The following is a 16210-nucleotide window of genomic DNA, read 5'->3' as shown; positions in this document are numbered from 1 at the left end:
TTTGGGGGGCAGATACCTAGTGTACTTTCCGGGCCGGCACTTCCTGATGCTATAGTTGGTCAGTAACAGCCTAATTCCTGTGGAAGTGTGACAGCACTCAGCCGGCCTCAAGGGTTAACTTGCTTCAAGGTAACACTCCTTCCTTGCTGACCTCAGGCCCTTGGTCTGTAACAGAGCTAATTTACTTTGAGATTTGCAGACCACTGGCCCTGAGGAGTGAAGAACCAAACCTGCCCAGGCCCCAGAGGCCAGCAACTCTGTTTGAAGCCACCTCGGCTTTCTGAGGAGTCCAGCAATTTTTTTTTTTTAGGTCACACAAATGATTTTACCAACCTCCCTTTGTATCTGTGGACCTTGCCGTCCTTTGCGGAAAGAATAGAGCACTCCAGCGCATCATGAAACGAGAACCAGACCCCCACGCACAACCCTTGAGCACTGAAAATGTTTGTAGCTGGCATCTTCAAGTCAGCACGTGATCAAGAAACGCTAGAGGCCACTGCACTCCCTTCACTGATTAACTACCCCAAACCTCTTAAAGACCCCCTGGGCCAGGCAGAAACCTGGGTCTGGGGACAAAAGCCTGCCTTCTTCCCAGATTGCGGGCCTTCTGAAAAAAAGCTCACATTCCTTTCCTCCAGACAACAGGCAGCCAAAGCTTGGGTTTGGTAACAAAAGGAGTAGAAAGTCCTGTGATAGAGCCAGACATCCAGGATCCTTCTATTTCCTAGCAGTGGGAGGCCAACTCCCGCCAGTGGGAGGCGGCGCGTGTCAGAAAATGTGTTCAACAGAAACATCAAAGTAAAGGTCTCTTGACTTTGGGAACCGTAGTGGTCACTGGAGTACGGCTACCCAGTGATTTCAAAAGCTTGGTCATTGTATTAAGGGCACTGATTGGCCGACGTTCACGGGTGTTTGCCACCGATTGGCTCATGGTTAGAAGCTTGGGCTGCCGTTGATTTGCTAACTTTCAGCGGCAACGGGGAACCACCCAAGTGAGGCGGTCATCGGATGATTTGCAGAGCCTGTGCACTGAACCAAAGTTATGCAGATTAACGGTAATTACTTGAATATGAAAAACGTAATTTTAATCTGTTAATTCTCAGTTCTTTTTTTCAGCTTCACTAAGCCAAACCTGCAGGAGAGACTATTTGTGGAAGGTATGATTTCTTTTTTTTTTTTCAGCCAATGTTTACATTGAAATTATGTAAGTGCCAGTTACTGGGTGATAAAAATAGCTCTAAACTCCAGATTTGTTGGTAAATTTGGAGAAGCTAAGCAGAAGGCATTTAAGCCAACACAGAAGAACATCATTTAATATAGGACATGCCCTGTATACAGAGGATGCCTGACAACCTTAGTCACCATTATTTTGGTAGTTAAATGAGTCTGTCCTAAAAGGTACCCCCACACGTGCAGGCCCAGGAAGAGAGAGGGCTTTAAACGGACGGATGGAAACCAGTCTTCCTAAGGGCGGCCCAGCTTGGGCCTTTAAGAGGGGACACCCGGAGCCAGCCTCCCCATACCATCACAGCCCAGGTGAGCCTCGGAGTAAAGCCGGCCGACAACTGCCGGGCATTCCGTTAACTGGGACCCCATGTGGGCCGAGAGGCGGCACCGGAGCCGCGCGGCCCACGAGCCAGGAGGACGTTAACGCGGTTGCGGCGGGAGTAAGACCCAGGCAAAGAACTCTCCGGCCGGGGCCAGCCCGCAGCTCCGCCTCTTCCGCGGGGCGGGGCGGGGCGAGTCACGTGGGCCGGGCCGCGGAGACCACCGAGATGGGCTGCCTCCGCGAGGCCTAGAGCGGCCCTGGGCGCTCGCGCCCACTTCCGCGTCGGCTTGCAGCTGCCAGCTTTTCGGTGTTCCGAGGGGGAGAGCCAGGGTTCCGGCGAGTTCTACGTGCCAGGTCCGCCCGGCCCCGGCTTAATCGCTTTTCCTGGCGGCTCGTCAGCGCCCCCCTCCCCTAAAGTCGGGCCCGGTGTCGGCTCACCCCGCTCCCTGACGCGGAGCTCCGGCGTCCCGGCCTCGCAGAAGCCGCCCGAGGTGGCTGCGCGGCCTTCTAGAGCCCTGGTCCAGCCCACTGCTCACCGAAGCGTGATCCTCTTTTCTGTCCCAAAGAATTTGGCCCAACAGCCTCCCGCGCCCTCTACTGACGTTTCTGTTTGGGGGTGTCTGATTCCCTGGGCGGAGATCCCGCTCGGGTCTCCGGTCAGCATCGGCCACTGGAACACCGAGTATTTATTTTACTGTTAATCCGCATCTTGCCATCTCTGTCCCTTCTCCTCTCCATCGGCTCCGCTTTAGGGGCAACGTCATGGTTCCTGTAAGCGCGCTTTTAGGTTTGTTCAGACCGAACACCGTAGGGATAGGATTCGTCTTGGATCCCTCAGTCCATTTCGTGTGAATGGTCTCAGGAACGTTCATGGACTGAGCAGGCAGATGGAGAATTGTCCTGAGGACCAGAGCAATCCATGAGGTTGTTGAGGCCATCGGCCACAAGGGGGTCTGATAGAGTCTCCTACCAGTGCTGGAAAGGAGACTGGGAAGGCTATAGGCCGCTGTGGGTGTTGCAGGACAGGGTCCATTGCACTCATGGCTCTTCTTCTCTTAGCTCCTAAGGTTCTTGCTTTTCCAAATCAAGAAGACAGCGCTCGAAACCAGGGGACATCAGCCATGCACCAAACAACTTGGCCTCAGGTGAGCTGAGCTTCTTTCAGTCTTTTAAAATCACATTAGCTGTCCGGTAATCAGGAAGGGACCGAGAAGGTCCGACTTGGCCACGCTGTGATTTCCTCCTCAAATTTATCTCCACCGCTCTGGCTGTAAATAGTGGTGGAGGAAATCAGAGTTTTGTGTATGAGTGATGAGTTTGGATTGTGTAGGGTTAAGTGGGAAAAGAGGCACCCAAGGTAGGAAGTTCTCTCTGAAGGTGGAAAAACAGGTCATGTGGTGCACATATAACTTGCCTGCTGACATCCAAGAAATTCTCTATTGAAAAGATTGTCCCACAGACCGTAGAGGTATCCCAGAGAAACCAGCATTGTTCCTTCCACAGGCACTTTATAAATGCTAGGGACACAATATTGGGTAACACAGACAAGTTTCCTTTTCTCAGAAGATACTGCTGGCAAAATAGACAGTCTTTAAATCAGTAATTACATGTTGCTAAAGTACGGTGCTTCGAAAGTGTAGTCTGCATCACCTGGGAAGTCATTAGAATCGCAAATTCTCACGCCCCTGCCCTAGACCCAGGATCAGACTGGGGAGGAGGGTGAGTGGGGCCAGGAATCTGTTGTAACAAGCTCTTCAGGTGATTCCTATGCACTTGCCTTTTCTAGTTTGAGGAGCCCCAAAGAAGCTCCCTCTCAAGGTAATAGTCAGGGAAGCCCTCATGGAGGAGGTAACATGAGGTTGAGATCTCAAGGATGAGATGGAAACAGTTTTGGAAACTACTGAGGAGACAGCTAAAGAGGAGCTTTCTGGAGAAAAGGATGGCAAAGGCCCTGAAGTCAGGGAGAAAGCTGGGTGTACTCTAGAAACAGGGAGAGATCAGAGAAAGTAGTTCACTGTGAGGCTGGAGAGGTAGGCTCATCTGTAAAGACTTTGGTTTTTATTCTGAGTTCAGTGGGAAGGCACTAAAGGATTTTTAAGCAGGGTAGGTGAGATGGTTGGATTTATTTATTAAAAAGATTTTCCAGGGGCAGTTGGCTGGCTCAGTCAGTTGAGCTTGCAACCCTTGATTTTCAGGGTTGTGAGTTCAAAACCCCATGTTGATTACTTAAAAAAATAAATTTTTTTTTTCCCCTGTACTATTGGTGAGTTGGTTGTAGAAGGGTATGAATCAGTTAGAAGCATACTGTAGTCTGGGACGCCTGGGTGGCTCGGTCAGTTAAGCGTCCGACTCTTGGTTTCTGCTTAGCTCATGATCCCCTGGTTTGTGAGATCAAGCCTGCATCGGGCTCTGCCCTGATAGTGCAGAGCCTGCTTGGGATTCTCTCTCTCCCTTTCTCTCTCTGCCCCTCCCCTGCTCATGCTCTGTCTCTCTCTCTTTCAAAATTAAAAAAAAAAACAAAAAACAAAAACATATTGTCCAGATAAGAGATAAATATTGTCTTTTTTTTTTAAATAGACTTTATTTTTAGAGAAGTTTTGGGTTTATAGTAAAATGGACTAGAAAGCACAGTTTCTATATACCCCTTGCCTCCATAGATGCATAGGATAGCTCATTATCTTTAAATATGTATATAGATCGATAGATAGATAGATTGATTGCTTAAGTAAACTCTGCCCCCAATGTGGGGCTCAAACTCATGACCTCAAGATCAAGAGTTGCATGCTCTACCGACTGAGCCAGCTAGGCTCCCTTAAGAAATTTTTTTGAGTGTAAATTGACACACAGTGTCACCTTAATTGAAGTGTACAACATAGTGATTTGACAAGTTGATACATTATGCTATGCCCACCACAAGCGTAATTACCATCTGTCACCATGTAACATTGTTACAATGTCATTCACTATATTCATTATGCTGTATCTCTTATTCCTGTGACTTATTCATTCCATAAATGCAAGACTGTGTCTCCCACTCTCCCCTCACCCACTTTGTCCAACTCCCCACCTCTGCAACCATTAGTTCTCTGTATTTATAGATCTGATTCTTTTTGTTTATCATTTTTTTAGATTCCACATGAGTGAAATCGTATAGCATTTGTCTTTCTCAGTCTGATTTATTTCACTTAGCATAATACCCTCTGTCTCCATTCATGTTGTTTCAGATGGCACGATCTCATCTGTTTTTAATGTCTGCATAATATTTCAGTGTGCGTACGTGTGTGTGTGTGTGTGTGTGTGTGTGTGTGTGTATCTCACATCTTCCTTATCTGTTTGTCTATTGATGGACACTTAGGTTGCTTCCATATTGTGGCTATTTAAATAATGCTGCCATAACATAGGGGTTCCCCAATTTTTTTTTGAATTAGTGTTACTGTTTCCTTTGGGTAAATACCCAGTACTGAAATCATTGGATCATATGGTGTTCTATGTTTATTTTTTGAGGAACTTCCATATTGTTTTCCACAGTGGCTGCACCCAGTGCACAAGAGTTCCTTTTTCTCCATATCTTCGCCAACACTTGTTATTTCTTATCCGTTTGGTTTTAGCCATTCTCACACATGTAAGGTGATATCTCATTGTGGTTTCAATTTGCAGATCCTGATGATGAGTAATGTTTTTGGTTTTTGTTTTTTGTTTTTTAATTTTTAATTTTTATTTATTTTTGAGAGAGAGACAAAGCACGAACAGGGGAGGGGCAGAGAGAGAGGGAGACACAGAATCCGAAGCAGGCTCCAGGCTCTGAGCTGTCAGCACAGAGCCCAACGCGGGGCTTGAACCCATGAACCATGAGATCATGACCTGAGCTGAAGTTGGACGCTCAACCAAGGGAGCCACCCAGGCGCCCCTGATGAGTAATGTTGAGCATCTTTTCATGTGTCTCTTGGCTCTCTGTAGGTGGTCTTTGGAGAAATGTCTATTCAGGTCCTCTGCCCATTTTTTAATCAGATTTTTTTTTTTTGTTCTTTTTTGGTGTTGAGTTGTATAAGTTCTTTATATATTTTGGATAGTAACCTTTTAATGGATATATCATTTGTAAATATCTTCTCCCGTTCAATAGGTTGTCTTTTTGTTTTGTTGATGGTTTTCTTTGCTGTGCAAAAGCTTTTTATTTTGGTGTAGTCCCAGTATATTTTTGTTTTTGTTTCCCTTAGAAGACACATCTAGAAAAATGTTGCTGTGGCCGATGTCAGAGAAATTACTGCCTGTGTTCTCTTCAAGGGCTTTTATGGTTTCAGGTCTCTCATTTAGGTCTCTAATCCAGCCTGAATTCATTGAAGATACTATCTTTTCACCATTGTATACTGTTGCCTCCTTTGTTACAGATTAATTAATATAACTGTGGATTTATTTCTGGACTCTATTCTCCATTGGTCTATGTGTCTATTTTGTACCAGTACCACACTGTTTTGATTACTACAACTTTGTAATGTATCTTGAAATCTGGAATTGTGATACCTTCAGCTTTGTTTTTCTTTCTCAGGATTGCTTTGGCTATTCATAGCCTCCTCATAATCAACATTGCCCCACCAGAGTGGTACTTTTGTTACAATGATGAACATACCTTGACACATCACAGTCACCCAAAGTCCACAGTTTACATTAGGGTTCACTCTTGGTGCAGAACATTCCATGGGTTAAAAATGTATGACATGTATCCATCATTATAGTATCATACAGGGTAGTTTCAAGGTTCTAAGAATCCTCTGTGCTGTACCTGTTCATCCCTATCTCCCTGGCAACCATTGATCTTTTTACTGTCTCCATAGTTTTGTCTTTGCCAGAATGTTATGTAGTTGGAATCCTACAGTATGTAGCTTTCGCAGATTGGTTTCTTTCACTTCGTTATATGCGTTTAAGTTTCTTCTATGACTTTTCATGGCTTGATAGCACTATTCTTTTTAGTGCTGAATAACATCCCATAGCCTGGATGTACTACGTTTTATCCATTCGCCTACTGAAGGACATCTTGGTTGCTTCCAAGTTTTGACAGTTGTGACTAAAGCTGCTGTAAACGTCTGTGTGCAGATAGAAGTTTTCAACTCATTTGGGAAGATCCCCAGGAGCGTGATTGCTGGATCGTATGGCAAGAGCATGTTTAGTTTTGTAAGAAACTGCCAAACTGCCTTCCAAAGCGTCTGTACCATTTTGCACTCCCACCAGCCGTGAATGAGAGTTCCTTTTGCTCCCCGTCCTCTCCAGCATTTGGTGTTTTCAGTGTTCTAGATTTTGGCCGTTGCTCTAGGTGTCTAATGGTATCTCCGTGTTTTAATGCACATTTTCCTGTTGACATATGAGGTAGAGCATCTCTTCATATACCTCTGTGCCATCTGTATATCTCTGCGAGGTGTCTCTTCTGGTCTCTTGCACATTTTGTAATGGGGTTGTTTGTTAACCTTTGAGGTTTAAGAGTTGTTTGTATACTTTGGCTTTTTCAACTGTTTTCTCCCTGTCGGCCTATTTTCTCACTTTCTTATAGTATTACCCTATTTTTTCTTTCATTTACTTTTTTTTTATCTTTCTAAAGTTTATCTATTTTGGGAGGGAGAAGGAGAGAGTGTGTGAGTTGGGGAGGGGCAGAGGGAGAGCGAGAGAATCCCAAGTAGGCTCACGTTGTCAAGGCAGAGCCTGACACGCTGCTCGATCCAAGAACCGTGAGATCATGACCTGAGCTGAAATCAAGAGTCGGATGCTTAACCGACTGAGCCACTCAGGTGCCCCTTTCTTTCAGTGTTTAAAAGGAAGATTTGGGTGCCTGGGTGGCTCAGTTGGTTAAGCGTCCGACTCTCGGTTTGGGCTCAGGTCATGATCTTAAAGTTTTGTGAGTTCAAGCCCCGTGTCAGGCTCTGCACTAACAGTGTGGAGCCTGCTTGGGATTCTCTCTCTCTCTCTCTCTCTCTCTCTCTCTCTCTCTCTCTCCGCGCCCCCCCCCCCACCCCGCTGCCCCGCTCATGCTGTCTCTCTCGAAATAAATAAACAAACTTGAAAAAAAAAAGAAAAGGAAATCACAGTACAATAAAAGATCTAAATCAAGGTCTCAGAATTTCGTATAAACACTAAGACAGAAATCCAAAAGTATCAGTATTGCATCTCAGATTTTCCCCATTAATTTAAAAACTTAAATTTACATGCCTAAGAAGTCATTAAATGAAACTAGAATTAACAAACATGCCAAATGCTTCCCTTTTAACTGTAGACACAGCTCCCATATTGAGTTTTACCGAAAAAACCACGTCTTTAAATGTGTATCCAGTGTTGAGTATAATGTGGTAAAAAAGCAACATTGAATAGAATTTGACTGTATTAACCTAAATACACTTACTGCTTATGTATATCCTACAGTGCAACTGAGAAAAGCTGAAAATTGTTTAACAGTGATAGTTGAACTCAGTTGTTCTTTGATGAATGTTTGGCTTCGAAAGAGGAAGCGTAAATCTGAGGTATTGGCTTTTTAACGTAAGGTTTAATTCCTGCTCATCTTTTCCTTTGAAACTTCTTTTCTTCAAAATGTTTTGGGTAGCCTTCTACATTTACTTTTCCAGATGACTTTATTCTTCTTCTTATTATTAAAAAAAAATTTTTTTTTAACATTTAGTTATTTTTGAGAGACAGAGAGAGACACAGAATGAACAGGAGGAGGGGCAGAGAGACAGAGAGACACAGAATCCGAAGCAGGCTCCAGGCTCCGTGCTGTCAGCACAGAGCCCAATGCGGGGCCTGAACCCACGGACTGGGAGATCATGACCTGAGCCGAAGTTGGATGCCCAACTCACCAAGCCACCCAGGTGCCCCTATTCTTATTATTTTTAAAATTAGGCTCTACGCCCAGGGCTTGAACTCACAGCCCTGAGGTCAAGAGTCACACACTCTATGAACTGTGCCAGATAGGTGTCCCTCAGATGACTTTAAATGACCTCTTTTCTCTGCACAGATGTCATTGATTTTTTTTGGTGGGAGAGTGGATGTTATTGAATTCCTAGGCACAATTGGATATAATTGTCCAATTAATTAATTATTGGACATAATTGACTTGTTCATAAATTTGATTCTTCCCCTTTGGAAACACTGTTTCTGCTTTATTTACTTTCAGTTCTCTTTATCTTGGTCTTGCACATTTTTGTTAGGTCTAATCTTAGCCATTTGTATATGAATGGCATCTTATGTTCTTCCATTTTATCTTCTTTTTTTTTTTTCCTAAGGATTTTATTTTATTTTATTTTATTTTTTAAACATTTATTTATTTTTGAGACAGAGAGAGACAGAGCATGAATGGGGGAGGGTCAGAGAGAGAGGGAGACACAGAATCCGAAACAGGCTCCAGGCTCTGAGCTGTCAGCACAGAGCCCGATGCGGGGCTCGAACTCACGGACCGCGAGCTCATGACCTGAGCCGAAGTCAGCTGCTTAACTGACTGAGCCACCCAGGCGCCTCCTAAGGATTTTATTTTTAAATAATCTGTATATCCATCACGGGGCTTGAACTCACAGCCCTGAGATCAAGAGTCGCATGCTCTGCTGACTGAGCCAGCCAGCTGCCCACCATTTTATCTTCTAATTGCTAAGGTATTTAGGAAGACCAGTGATTCTGGTTTACTTATCCTATCCCTAGATAACTTAATGAGTTATTTTGTCAGTTCTAAATATTTACCATTTGTGGGGCACCTGGTTGGCTCAGTCGGTTAAGACTCCAACTTTGGCTCAGGTCACGATCTCGCAGTTTGTGGGCAGCTCATGGTAAGGTATCCGTCCACTTTACAGGATATGCTCTGGCATTTTACTTATGGTGGTATTTGCTGCTGTTTCCTGACCCTCTTCATAAGTTTAAAAAATTTTATTTATGGTCAAACCATTTTTGAAATTCTTTTAGCAAATTCATATTAAGCATCCAGTATCTGCCAGGCACTGTGCTGTGTATTAGCGAGCCGGTGATGAGCAAAACAGAGTCCTTGCCTCATGGACCTCTGTTCTGCCGGAGAGGATCGATCATGAACAATATAGTTTGTTGGGTGATGAGAAAGGCTGTGGAGAAAAATAAGGTGAGGTACATAGGGGCCATCCACAGGAGGAAGAAAAAACGTATATGTAACCCAGCTACCTTAAAGCAGTATGTTTTCCTCTAATTCTAGGCATGTTCCCCCCCCCCCCCCCCCCCCCCATATTCTGGAACCCTGGGATTATGTGGTAGGAGCTGGAGAGGACAGTGGGGGAGGAAGAGATTGGTGGTGCCAGGCTGGGAGGAGGAAGTTGTGGGACCAGCCCTGGAGGCGTTAGGAGGTGCGGTTTGACTTGCCGTAAGCGGAGGTGAACTTCGGTTCACCTGCGAGCCTGTGCTTGCTGTCCTCAGAAGCCTTCCCGCCTCGGTGAGCGTGACTACTTCAGGCCATCATGGTTCTGCCTAGTGGGGGGATTTGGGGCTTGGATTTGGGGGGCCCTTCGGACCTCGTCCTCGCCCAGTTTAAAGGCCAGCTCTTGCTTTGACGAATGTCCACATTTGTTGTTCTTCCAGTGTCTCCTTTTGAGCCAGGTTCCCTCCTTCTGGTTGTTTTAAAAGGACACCCTCATAAGGACCCAGCGTAGAGTGGCCACCAAAGCAAGAGGGCCAGCATTTATCCTTGGGATCCGTTTCCTCCCGCTTCCTCCAAGAGCAGTTAGGGCTCCTTCCCTTCTCCCTGGCCCTGATGCCAGTGCAAGGCTGCTGCCCAGAGAGACGGTGGTGCACAGAGAGGGGCTTCGCTGAGCCGCCCGGGGGAGGTGTTCCTGTTTTTGGTGGCTGAAAGAGCAAAGCTGACTGCATAGGGTCCCGCATGTCTCCCTGGAGGTGGATTCGAGGCGAGAGGGCACAGAAGTCACGAAACCTCCTCCAACGTGGGAGTCTGGTTTCTGTGGTCCCTACACCCCGACTGTGGAAGCAGAGAAAGGAGCCAGTGGCCACCATCAGGGACGGCCCTCGGGCTGTGTGGGAGATTCAGAGGCTCTGGCTCGCAGGGTGGCGTGTGGGATTTGGAAATAGCCGACCCCTCCGTCCACACTGGGGGAGGGAGTCCCCGTGGCTTGGTGGGAGCATGGTAGAGATGGGTAGACAGGCGCTGTTGGGAGTGAGGAGTTTGAGAAGCTGTTCTCCAAAGATGGGGCAGCACCAGTAATGCTGAGGAGCAGGGGTGAGCCGTGTTTTAGGGGAGGCTCGTGAGCCCAGTACGGGAGGCAGCTCGGTGTGTGGGAAGAGCCCAGGTTTGCTGTTTGACCGTCCGATCTGGGCCGAAATCCCAGCTCAACCAGTTCCTGGCTGTGTGGTGTTGGGCAGAGTCATTGATCTTTCTCAGCCTTCGTCTCATCATGTGAAAACGGGCTTAATAAATCCTGCCTCACATAGATGTTTTCAGATGAAGTGAAATACATGTTTTGAAAATACCCACCTAAGAGCCTGGTGCCTAGGGTCTTCATCAACAAGAATCGATGCCCCTCATCCTTGGGGAGATGGCGGGGGCTGCAGGGGGAGGCAGAGAGCGGCCGTCTTGGCAGATGGGGATGGAGCTCGAGACTGGGGGATGAATCTTTCTCAGAGAGGGGGCACTGCTGACCTTCTCTGGAGACGGGGGCGTTCAGAGAAGAGGCCGGAACAGGCAGGCTGCAGGTTGCCTTCGAGAGAGCTTTCTGACCAGCCAAGGGGGTATATTACATGCTGGAAATAGCTTTAAGGCGTGCCTCCTCTCGGCACTAGTCGGGAAGGCAGGGAAGGCTGGGGAGACGCTGGGTGCAGGGAACAAAAGTGGGCTGCGCTTGTTTGGGTGGGTGGAGACAGGGTGAGTGGCAGCGGCCGGCAGGGGCCGGTGTGTACAGAAGCGGGTGGCAGGGTTGTGGGTACAAGAGGGTGGGAGGTACAGAGGGACGGAGTCAGGAACGTGGGGGTTGATGCCCTAAGCAGGCGGGGAGCCCCCACTGCCAGGCTGCGAGATTGGGAGGACAGTTTGGGCCCCCAGAGCCGTGCGGAGGGGAGAGTGTTGGGGTGCTCCCTTTGGAAGTGGAGCGGTGGCTGAGGGCTTGCCCCTGTGGGGTGCCGGGTGCTGTTCTCGGTAGAGCGGACCTCCCATGCGGCTCAGAGTTGCAGATCCCGGGAGGTCCGCCGCCTCCCCGCAGCCCAGGTCCCTCTTCTGCCCCCACTTAGAGCTTGACCGGGGACACGTTGTTTCAGGAGCCGGTGACCTTTGAGGACGTGGCCGTGTACTTCACCCAGAATCAGTGGGCCAGCCTGGACCCCACGCAGAGGGCCCTGTACCGCGAGGTGATGCTGGAGAATTATACGAACGTGGCTTCCCTGGGTAAGGCCCCTCTCCGTGGTCCTTTGTGATATTTCGGCATCTTCCTCCGATGTTTTGGGGCTTTGAACTCCTGAGGTTAATTCTGCAGTCACGAGCTTCCGCAGATGTCGGGTGAAGAAATCCCTGGTCCCCTCACGTGTTGCAGTCAGACTTCCCTGTATGTCCCAGGGCAGGGTGTGGTTCTGGGCCCTGAGCGAAGGGACTCTTGTGTCCTAGGGGAGCCCTTGGTTCCTCCATGCTGCCAGTGTTCTGGGGATGTCGGTTTTCTGCCCGTGGGGGAGTCTCCCGGGATATCAGCGCCTGTGTTCTTCCTGAAGGCATCCCTTTGTTTAGGTCGGGGCGAGATTGCAGTTTCTCCCTGAGGAGAATTGCTGTCTCCTCGGCCTTACCTCGGAGCACAGTGTGGAGCCCTTCCGCAGGCCCCCCGGGTAGCTCACCGGGCACTTCGTTCTTCTCCCCCTGCCCCCACCCCCCGCAGCCTGTTGTAGGGTGGGCCAAGAGAGATCTCAGGAAAACTCTGGAAGTCTCCCTTCGACTCTCGACCTGTTTGTCCTTTTTCTTGCCGGAGTAGCATTTCCATTCCCCAAACCTGTTCTGGTCTCCCACCTGGAGAGAGGGGAAGCGCCATGGGGCCCAGATCCCTGGGAAGCAGAGGTTTTGAGAGGCATCTGTCCAGGTGAGTAAGAGAACCTAGCAGTTTCGGTTTTGCCTTCCCAGTTTATTTTACATTCGTTATTTGTTTTAAGTAGGCTCCACACCCAACGTGGGACTTAAACTCATGACCCTAGGATCAAGAGTCAGAGGCTGCACGGACTGAGCCAACCGGGCGCCCCTGCCTTCCCAGTTTATTGGAAATGGTTCTTCTGCAGCAGAGAACATGGCTCCCTGTTCTTTATAAGGCACTGCTCCACGCACTCTCTGACCTCTGCCCAGTTTCCAGCCCCAACCTGGGAAAACCAGTCCCTGGGAGTGCATGGCCACTGACCTGCCACAGGAAATCCGTGACCCAGTAGCTCCTAAACCACTTCTTTTCTCCCTTACCAATGGAAATACTTAATTGTATGCCGGTTTTATGCCAAGAAGTAGATTTCAGCCATACTTTCAGGAAAGTATGATTCTGTGGGTCAAACTGAATTATTTGTGCCACAGCTGCGACTTCTGTTTTTAGGCCTTCAGCAATGAAAAAAAAAAAATGCCTTAACTTTCCTTTTTAGTATTTAAATCACCTGTAATTTGTGTAGGTCATGATCATTAGGTCTGCATTATATTTGTCTCACATACAACTGTAGAGGGAAAGGCAAGGACTGCTCCCAACCACTGCACCCAACACACGCACACCCACACCCACACACCCCCACCCAACACATACAGACTAAAATTTACCCGAGACCGCTCGCTGGTCCTGGGAGTTTTCGATTACTTGGATTTTCTTTGTTTTGGAAGGAAGTTTCCACGCCTCACTTCTCTCATCTATGCTGTGATTTTGTTTTTTTTTTTTTTTTTTTTTTAATTTTTTTTTTTTTAACGTTTATTTATTTTTCAGACAGAGAGACAGAGCATGAACAGGGGAGGGGCAGAGAGAGAGGGACACACAGAATCCGAAACAGGCTCCAGGCTCTGAGCTGTCAGCACAGAACCCGACGCGGGGCTCGAACTCACGGACCGCGAGATCGTGACCTGAGCCGAAGTCGGACGCTTAACCGACCGAGCCACCCAGGCGCCCCTATGCTGTGATTTTGTAAACAGTGGTTCTTCTAGCAGAAATGCCCCTGTGGCCTACAGCTCTCCAGTTCAATTTGTGTCCCAGTGCACTTTCTGAAAGAGTCTTTTGTCCCAGAATATTATGTGGAATATTTAAAAATCACTGGGCCAGTATTTGGAATTTAGGGTGGCTTCCTGGCTTCCAGGTGGGACGTTGAGCTCCAGTGTTTTTGAGTTTGGTTTGCAGCCTGCTGGCCCTCTGGTCGTGCGGGAGCTGCCGTCGTCTCTCCCTGGGAGCCCTGACTTCCTTCTCTCTTCGGCATCTCTCCCTCTCTCCCTTTCTCTTTTGAAACATTTCCATTTCTTGCTGGTCTCTCTTACCTCTCCCATTCTGTTTCCTCTCTTTTCCCGCCTGCTGCCTTCTTCCTGTCCATTCTGGAAGCCCTCATCGTGCCCCTTTCACCTGGCTCAGGCCACTTCCCAGCCTTCCTCACAGGAGGCACTTCCTGGTCCGTTTCCAGGGTCATCGCTTCTCCAGCCATACATTGTTGTTTTCCTTTTTCGCTCTTGTCCTCCCGTGTGGGTGCTTGTAGCCACTTCGTGAGAATATTTTTTAAAATCACGTTCCACAAGAGAACACGGGGAGCCCTGGATCCTGTTCCCCTTCCGGTGTGGTAACCAGGAACACGTGTGGTTTCTTTGGGCAGGTGGCGAGTCCCGGGTCAAGAACGAAGAGCCGGCTGGAAAGCGGGAAGCCTCTGAAGAGGCAGAGTGGCACAGAATGCCAGGAGGAGGGCTTCTCAGAAACGTTTCCCAGCACTTTGACTTTAAAAGCAAGGCGACATGGCAGACTTTCAGCCTGAATCCGAATCTGATACTTCGGGGGGGAATGAAGTTCTATGAGTGTAAAGAATGTGGGAAAATCTTCAGGTACAACTCAAAGCTGACTCGGCACCAGATGAGTCACACCGGGGAGAAGCCCTTCAAATGTAAGGAATGCGGCAAAGCCTTCAAGTCCAGCTATGACTGTATTGTCCATGAGAAAAACCACATCGGAGAGGGGCCCTACGAATGCAAGGAGTGCGGCAAAGGTTTGAGTTCCAACACGGCCTTGACACAGCATCAGAGGATCCACACCGGAGAGAAGCCGTACGAGTGCAAGGAGTGTGGAAAGGCCTTCCGCAGGAGCGCAGCGTATCTCCAGCATCAGAGATTGCACACTGGGGAGAAACTCTATAAATGCAAAGAGTGTTGGAAAGCTTTCGGCTGTAGGTCACTCTTTCTCGTCCACCAGAGGATTCACACAGGGGAGAAGCCCTACCAGTGTAAGGAGTGTGGCAAGGCCTTCACTCAGAAGATAGCTTCCATCCAGCATCAGAGGGTCCACACCGGAGAGAAGCCCTATGAATGCAAGGTGTGTGGGAAAGCGTTCAAATGGTATGGCAGTTTTGTTCAGCACCAGAAATTGCACCCTGTGGAGAAGAAGGCCGTCAAGGTTCTTGGGCCATCCCTGAGGAGTCCCCAGTGCCCCTCTTCAGCCTTATCTGCTGTTCCTCTCCAGGGCCCGTGTTCTGCTCCAGCCGTGGCCGTGCCTTCACTGACCTTTCCACATGCTGTGCTCGTCCCTACCTCTGGGCCTTTGTTCATGCTACTGCCCGCATCCGGAATGCCTTCCTCACCTGTCCAAATAGTGCGTGTCTTCCAGGGCCTTCCTCCCCCCGTGAAGCCTTCCCCAGTTATTCTGACCCCTTCCCCACACCCCTCGTGAGCTTTATCTCGGCACCCTTGAGGCTCTTAGGCCCAGCACATCTTCAGCCTCGCTTGTTTTGTTTGTATTTTTTTTCTCTGTTTACATGCATTACAGTTGTTTCGGCATAAACTCCACTGTAATCTATATATATTGAAAGACTATGTTTGTAGATCTTTCCTCCGGTAGAAAGTGTAACCACTTGGCTTTTGCACTGGTCTCTTTCAGGCTTTCACAGTAATGGCTGGATCTGCACTGTGGGGGTGCTGATGTTGGAAGTGCTGGTAGGACACTTTGTTGCATTAGTGTCTGGGAGAGAGCCCCTCCCCCGCACCCCCCCCCACCCCCCCCACCCCTGGCTAGGTCATTGTGATTGGAGCCAGGCAGCTCCCGGGAAGCCAGGAGGCTGCCAGGAACTTGGGGCAGGCTGGGAAGAGCGCTGGGATCTGCTTCCAGCAGCGGACTCGGGAATTAATGCAGATTGCTCAGCGGGCTAAGGTGGTCCATTAACAGAATTGAGATTATGTTGCCCTCGGCGCGGGTCATTGAGCGTCTCCTGTGTCTGTGCAAAAGGTCATGTGAAATAACCAGTGGAAAACAACGGTGTGTGTGCAGTAATAGCGATCATTTATGTGACTGAGAGCAATCATGTCTTTAAACACAAAACGGTTTTTTTTTTCCCCTGTAGTTTTGCTCTGGAGATCTAGATGTTTCTTTTTAACTTTTCCTAAGTAAATATACACCAAGGTATTCATCTTCGTTCCATGTGTTGTGTCCATTTTTCCCGGCGGGCATTCTGGTTTTCTGTTTGCAAGCTTTGGCTTCTGCGGTCTCTGTG

General features: G+C 48.4%; 1 protein-coding gene across 2 annotated transcripts; it reads left to right on the top strand.

Annotated features, from left to right (window-relative positions):
• Window positions 1-958: 958 nt before the first annotated feature.
• Window positions 959-16130, top strand: ZNF621 (zinc finger protein 621). Of its 2 annotated transcripts, none has more exons than XM_049628953.1 (5): window positions 959-1055; window positions 2609-2694; window positions 11798-11924; window positions 12496-12600; window positions 14333-16130. In XM_049628953.1, exons 1-5 carry the CDS (start codon window positions 1043-1045, stop codon window positions 15391-15393), a joined length of 1392 nt encoding a protein of 463 aa, XP_049484910.1. In that variant the 5' UTR covers window positions 959-1042; the 3' UTR covers window positions 15394-16130. The 2 variants fall into 2 exon arrangements, with proteins under 2 accessions (XP_049484910.1, XP_049484911.1); XM_049628954.1 differs by lacking the exon at window positions 959-1055 and adding an exon at window positions 1758-1903.
• The last annotated feature ends 80 nt before the right edge of the window (window positions 16131-16210 follow it).

This window comes from Panthera uncia, chromosome C2 (assembly GCF_023721935.1).
Source record: "Panthera uncia isolate 11264 chromosome C2, Puncia_PCG_1.0, whole genome shotgun sequence".
Classification (NCBI taxonomy): Eukaryota; Metazoa; Chordata; class Mammalia; order Carnivora; family Felidae; genus Panthera; species Panthera uncia.
The sequence above is the reverse complement of the archived record's forward strand: the minus strand, read 5'-3'. Positions and strand labels throughout refer to the sequence as shown.